At 39.5% G+C, this 7,410-nt stretch overlaps 1 protein-coding gene across 1 annotated transcript; it reads right to left on the bottom strand.

Annotated features, from left to right (window-relative positions):
- Nucleotides 1–4,257: 4,257 nt before the first annotated feature.
- Nucleotides 4,258–6,087, bottom strand: LOC131625326 (uncharacterized). Its single transcript, XM_058896194.1, has 2 exons — nucleotides 5,407–6,087; nucleotides 4,258–5,145 (listed from the first exon to the last, which is right to left on the bottom strand). Exons 1-2 carry the CDS (start codon nucleotides 6,085–6,087, stop codon nucleotides 4,258–4,260), a joined length of 1,569 nt encoding a protein of 522 aa, XP_058752177.1.
- Between the last annotated feature and the right edge of the window lie 1,323 nt (nucleotides 6,088–7,410).

Below are 7,410 nucleotides of genomic sequence, written 5' to 3'. Positions count from 1 at the left end.
GTTTTAACCCTAATAAAACTAATCTCCATAAATCAAGGAACTAATAATAATAATCATCCAAGACGTCCTTGAAACAGATCAGAATCCATCATTACCAAATAAAGCGCATAGGATCTTATCAGATCACATAACCATAAATAGTAATAGAAAAGAACGAACAGCTGCGAATGTCATGACATCGGCCTTGACATCAGGTAAAGGCCTGCATAAGGAAAGACTTCACAACAGCAGAATGCATGTCATGACACCAGTTTTGACCCAGAAGTAGATAGGAAGATTCTTAGCATGGATCATGGCTCTGGCTGATTCTTGAATAGTTCTATTTTTTCTTTCAACAACCCCATTTTGCTGTGGAGTAATAGGGGAAGAAAATTCATGATGTATTCCTTCAGAGGAGCAGAAATCAGCAAACTTTTGATTCTCAAATTCCTTTCCATGATCACTCCTAATTCTCACAACACCATTTTCTTTTTCTCTTTGAACTCTTTGACATAGGTCCTTGAAAACATCAAACACATCTGATTTTTCTCTGATGAAATTTACCCAAGTGTATCTGGAGTAGTCATCTACCACCACATAAGCATATTTCTTTCCTCCAAGACTTTCTATTTGCATTGGTCCCATCAAGTCCATATGTAGTAGTTCAAGAACTCTGGAAGTAGTCAGATGTGTAACCTTTGGATGTGACATCCTGGTTTGTTTTCCTACCTGACATTCACCACATATTCTTCCTTCATCAATTTGTAGCTTAGGAATTCCTCTCACAGCTTCCAGAGAAATAATCCTTTTCATACCTCTTAGATGAAGGTGACCAAGTTTTTGGTGCCACAGCTTTGCTTCTTCTTCCTTAGAGCATACAGTAGAATAGCTGGATTCATGAGACACCCACAAGTAGCAGTTATCTTTGGATCTGACACCCCTCATTACTACTTCCTTTTCTTCATTAGTAACCACACACTCAGCTTTAGTGAAGTTGACTTGGTATCCTTGGTCACAGAGTTGACTGATGCTTATAAGATTAGCAGTCAGGCCTTTGACCAACAAAACACCTTCTAAATTTGGCACTCCTGAACAGTCTAATTTTCCAACTCCTTTGATTTCTCCTTTAGCTCCATCACCAAAGGTTACATAACTAGTAGAATGACTCTTGATATCAACAAGCAGATTCTTGAGTCCAGTCATGTGTCTGGAACATCCACTGTCAAAATACCAGTCTTCTTTGGCTGAAACTCTAAGAGATGTATGGGCTATTAAAGCCATATTTTTAGGTTTCCATTGTTGCTTCTGGATGGGCATGATCTGCTTAGGTTTGTAGTAAGGAGCTTGATCTGGGTATCCATATAATCTGAAGCAAAAAGGCTTAATGTGTCCAAATCTCCCACAGTAATGACATCTCCATCTTTGAAACTTTCTCTTCATTTCACTTTTCTCGTGATGTTGAGTCACATGTTTTGACATCGGTTTCAACATCTCAGCTTCAGGTTTAGTTATGCTACTATCTTGGGAATGTTTCTTTGCACCAACAAATCCTATACCAGACATATCTCCTGAACTTTTTCCAACCTGCAAAATCTCCTCCAACATATCCGTGCCACTGTTCAACATTTTTACAGATTTTGACATCTGATCAAGTTTGGATTGTAACATGATAATTTCACTATTCAGTTCAGATATAGTTTCACTAAGCCCTTTGTTATCAGCCTCCAACTCAGCTATGTATTTCTTCTGCTTTTCACCTTGTTGACACACTTCAGCACTTCTGATATACAACTTTCTGTAGGAGGTTTCCAGCTCTTCAAAGGATAGCTCATCTTCACTAGAATCTTCATCAGAATTGCAAACTCCAGTAAGGGCTGTGACATGTTTGGCTGATTCTTCTTCAAAATCACTCTCAGAATCTTCATCAGACCAGGAGACTGACAATCCTTTCTTTTGTTTCTTGAGATAAGTAGGGCATTCAGCTCTAATATGTCCATACCCTTCACATCCATGACATTGAATCCCTTTGTTGTGATTGTACTTTTCTTCTGGTTTAGCTCTTCTGCCAGAGTCATAAGATCTATTGATGTCAGATGAGATGTTCTTGACATTAGGTCTTGGCTTCTGATCCATTCTTCTCATAATTTTGTTGAATTGTTTGCCAAGCATAGCTATAAATTTAGATAGATTCTCTTCTCTACTTTCCTCTACTTCTTCTTGAGAGTTGGACACAAAAGCTATGCTTTTGTTCTTCTTTTCAGAATTTTCACTGATTCCCATCTCAAAGGTTTGAAGAGATCCAATTAACTCTTCTACCTTCATTTTGCTGATGTCCTGTGCCTCTTCTATAGCTGTAACTTTCATATCAAATCTCTTAGGTAGGGATCTAAGAATTTTTCTCACCAGCTTTTCATCAGACATTTTCTCTCCCAAAGCTCCTGAGGTATTAGCAATATCCAGTATATTCATATGAAAATCCTTAATACTTTCATCATCCCTCATCCTTAGATTTTCAAACTTTGTAGTTAGCAGTTGAAGTCTTGACATCTTCACTTTGGAGGTGCCCTCATGAGTAGTCTTGAGGGTATCCCAGACATCTTTGGCTAGTTCACACTGGTGCACCAGTCTGAAAATATTCCTGTCAATTCCATTGAATAAAGCATTTAAGGCTTTAGAGTTGCCAAGCGCCAATGCCTCTTCAACTTTGTCCCATTCTTCCTCTGGTTTAAGAGTTTTCTTGCCATCTTTATCAGTAATAACAGGATGTTCTCATCCTTTGTTCACAGCTCTCCATGCTTTACTATCCACGGATTTCAGAAAAGCCACCATGCGAGGTTTCCAATAATCATAATTAGAACCATCCAGAATGGGTGGTCTAATCACAAATCCACCACCTTCTTTGTCCATAGTACCAGAAAATACTGTCCCTAGATCTCACCCAGTAAAAACAGGCAGGGTGCCTGCTCTGATGCCAATTGAAATTCTGGACTCAGACACGTGATGTCTAACAGGATGTCACGACATTACTATCTGAACGTTTTTAAACAAAAGAACAAAGAGTAAACAGAAAAACAACACAGGAAAGTTGTTAACCCAGTTTGGTGCAAACACACCTACATCTGGGGGCTACCAAGCCAGGGAGGAAGTCCACTATAAGTAATATCAATTAAAGGTAATACAAATCAAGATTACGCCTTTCACTTAATATCTACCCAATGCAACTTCAATCTAAACAACTTAGACCAGAGATCCTACTCACTCCCCCTCAATCACAGCAGTGATGAAAACTAACCAACGAATAAAAAAAGAAGACACTCTTCAAGGACACAACTTGATCTTGCTTAAAAGCTTTGATCAAGTACAATAGTACTCTTGCTTAAAAGCTTTGAGTACTTCTTACAACTCAAAACAAAACGCCTAGACCAAGACAATCATCATGATGATTGTTTGGCTTACAAGAAAGCTACAACGAAAGACTTAAAAACAAAGAACTCTAAAAGTTTCTCAAAACAAAAACCCTAACGTCAACAGCAGCACCTGCGTGGAATAAATAGCCTTCATACAATACAGCAGCTGGGCCTTGGATCCACAAAATAGTTTTAACCCTAATAAAACTAATCTCCATAAATCAAGGAACTAATAATAATAATCATCCAAGACGTCCTTGAAACAGATCAGAATCCATCATTACCAAATAAAGCGCATAGGATCTTATCAGATCACATAACCATAAATAGTAATAGAAAAGAACGAACAGCTGCGAATGTCATGACATCGGCCTTGACATCAGGTAAAGGCCTGCATAAGGAAAGACTTCACAACAGCAGAATGCATGTCATGACACCAGTTTTGACAAGATAGAACCACAACTAGTTTTACCAAAAATTACAGCCAATCAACAACATCTACAAACTCCCCCTTTGGCAAATTTTTGGCTAAAACACTAATAGATGTAAACAGATATCAGAGCATACACAGCAGCCAACAACAGAAAAATAAATTCTGTAACAGAAAAATAAATTCTGACAGCAACTTGATTAATCACCAGAAAACCAGAAAACATCTACTTAATCAACTGTTATAGAAACCACTTGTCATTGTCAGGGAGAACCAGAGAAAACCCAAAATAAAGAAAACCACAAAACAACCATGTCCAAAAAAAACCAAAAGATCACCAAAATAACAGAACAACCATTACAACAAAACAACCACTACCACTACCAACTACTCCCCCTTTTTAGCCACAAAAGGAGCCAAAACATATTCAGCTCAGCAGAGCTAATCATCAGACCCATCACTGTCTTCATCACTAGAGCCACCAGGATTGTCATCACTTGAGCTACTAGTCCATTCAGCAGCATCACTACTCCCACTCTCAGCACCCTCAGCCTCTTCCTCAGCTTCTTCCTCAGCCTCTTTGTCTTCATCCATATTGTCACCACCCTTTTCACCAGCAAGATCATCATCTGTAGACTGCTCAAGACTGTGGATGAGATTTTCAAGTTTCAGCTTCCTGTTGTCCAACTCTTGACAAGTCTCTTTTAGCTCAGCAATAAGAAGAGCTTTGTTCACAGATTTGCTGGGTTGTGATGTCCCAGCAGATGTCTTGTCATCAGATCTCTGCAGCAGCTTGTAGTGAAAAGACAAAGCACTCTCCCTCTTACATACAGAATCTTTACTTTTCAGAATTCCAGGATGTTGCTTGAGGATTATTCCACATATCAGAGATGGGAAAGCAATGGGAAGCTTGGTAGCAGAGGTACCAACATGCCTCATAGTTTGATCAAATATGTAGGTCCCATAGTCAAATTTTGTCTTGGTTCCCACAGCATATATGAATCTTCCTAGGCCAACAGCAATGGTGGAAGTGTGATTGGTAGGCACCCAGTTAGCAGCACCAATTTTGTGCAGCAATGCATACCTGACATTAAGAGAACTAGCAGACAGTTTGCTCTTTATGGGCCACTTCTTAACCTTACCACCAGTGATTACCTTGCAAACCTCATTATCAGTTACTTCAAGCTCAGGTTGAGCCTCAGCATCTCTACCTAGATATAGGTTGATAACAGCAGGGGAAAAATCTATACACTTTCTTCTAACATACACCTTATGAAAATCATCAGTTGTTCCATCACCACAATCTTGAGACAAATTCACAATAAATTCCTTCACCAGCATTTCATAACACTTTGAAAAATGAGTAACAGTTTTAATCAAACCTGCAGCCTTGATGAGCTTCATGACCTCTTGACATTCCAGAGCATCATTTGCTAATTCTCTTTCCAGAGCCAGCCTTCTTTGATAGACAAACTTCCACTGGATAGCATTTGAAGCATAGTGCAAGTAAATGTTATCCAAAGGAACATCACGAACCTTTGTGGAGGACTTTGTGACAGCAATCTTCTTCTTGGATGGGATGTCAGGGACATCACTTAAGACATCATCTTCTGGGACAGAAACACTTCTTTCCTTCCTCTTCTTCACAGTAGCCTTGCTCCCTGTGGTTGAAGGTTCAGCAAGGACCTTCTTGACCTTCTTTATAGTGACCTTCTTTTGAGGAGTAACCTGAAGTTTGGAGAAATCTTGATCACAAGCCTGTTTGCCCTTACGAGTCTTGACTCTATGAGAGATGCTAGAGATGAGTTCATCATCAGCAATGTCAATAGAATCATCCAGATCATCCAGATTCACAACATCATGCACAGTAGGACCTTCATTAGGGGTTTCTTTAGAAGCAACAACAGGAACCTCTTTAGCTTTCTCAGGCTCAAGAACTTCAGCATCTTTAGTACCAGATGTTTCAACATTAATAGCTTCAGATGTCTCAACTTCTTTGGCACCTGGGTTCTTCTCATCAGTGTTATCAACTGATGTCTCAACATCACCCTGATCTTTGCTAGCATCATCTTGACCATCTTGATCATCTTTGTTGTTCTCAGAGGCAGACATCTGGGCTAGAGGAACAGATATCCCATCAACCTTGTGCCCTTCATTCAAGATTCTTGTGACAATACCTGCGATCGCATTGTGAACATAAGCAGAACCCTCTCTACCTTGAACAGAAAAGGTTTCAGCAACAGATCCCCTAGTTGATTTTCTTGCATGCATCTTTCTTGGTGGATTACGAACAGTATCGGTAGCAGGAACAGAGTTCAATGGCACAACATCCAGCACAACATCTTGATCACTCACAACATTTGGTGCCCTAGAACCTGATGCTGTTTCAGAGGTAGGAGAAGATTTCTTTGAGGGAGAACTCTGAGACATGGTGAGAGAAAGTGGAAAGCTGGGTAAGGGATTGTGAATGCAACAACACAGAGAGATAGCGTGAGTGTGGAGGAGAGGTTTTGGAGGAATGGAAACCGTTTGGGTAACTTGTAAAAGGGGGGGAAAATACACTTTAATGTGTAATGATATCAAAGATTTGGAGAGAGAAATATTGCTGGCCCCACACCCAATTAATTGCTATAATCCTTCATCACTCTTGGGATCCATCTTCCTTCTGTGATCTCTATCAGCAAGAATGTAACACGTACTACCAAACACATGGAAGTATTTGACAGTGGGTTTTCTTCCCTTCCAGATCTCATATAGGGTGGTAGAGGTTCCTTTTCTTAAGGTAACTCTATTATGGACATAACAAGCAGTATTCATGGCTTCAGCCAGAAGTAGATAGGAAGATTCTTAGCATGGATCATGGCTCTGGCTGATTCTTGAATAGTTCTATTTTTTCTTTCAACAACCCCATTTTGCTGTGGAGTAATAGGGGAAGAAAATTCATGATGTATTCCTTCAGAGGAGCAGAAATCAGCAAACTTTTGATTCTCAAATTCCTTTCCATGATCACTCCTAATTCTCACAACACCATTTTCTTTTTCTCTTTGAACTCTTTGACATAGGTCCTTGAAAACATCAAACACATCTGATTTTTCTCTGATGAAATTTACCCAAGTGTATCTGGAGTAGTCATCTACCACCACATAAGCATATTTCTTTCCTCCAAGACTTTCTATTTGCATTGGTCCCATCAAGTCCATATGTAGTAGTTCAAGAACTCTGGAAGTAGTCAGATGTGTAACCTTTGGATGTGACATCCTGGTTTGTTTTCCTACCTGACATTCACCACATATTCTTCCTTCATCAATTTGTAGCTTAGGAATTCCTCTCACAGCTTCCAGAGAAATAATCCTTTTCATACCTCTTAGATGAAGGTGACCAAGTTTTTGGTGCCACAGCTTTGCTTCTTCTTCCTTAGAGCATACAGTAGAATAGCTGGATTCATGAGACACCCACAAGTAGCAGTTATCTTTGGATCTGACACCCCTCATTACTACTTCCTTTTCTTCATTAGTAACCACACACTCAGCTTTAGTGAAGTTGACTTGGTATCCTTGGTCACAGAGTTGACTGATGCTTATAAGATTAGCAGTC

The sequence above is a fragment of the Vicia villosa genome, unplaced genomic scaffold (assembly GCF_029867415.1).
Source record: "Vicia villosa cultivar HV-30 ecotype Madison, WI unplaced genomic scaffold, Vvil1.0 ctg.000205F_1_1, whole genome shotgun sequence".
Lineage (NCBI taxonomy): Eukaryota > Viridiplantae > Streptophyta > Magnoliopsida > Fabales > Fabaceae > Vicia > Vicia villosa.
The sequence above is the reverse complement of the archived record's forward strand: the minus strand, read 5'-3'. Positions and strand labels throughout refer to the sequence as shown.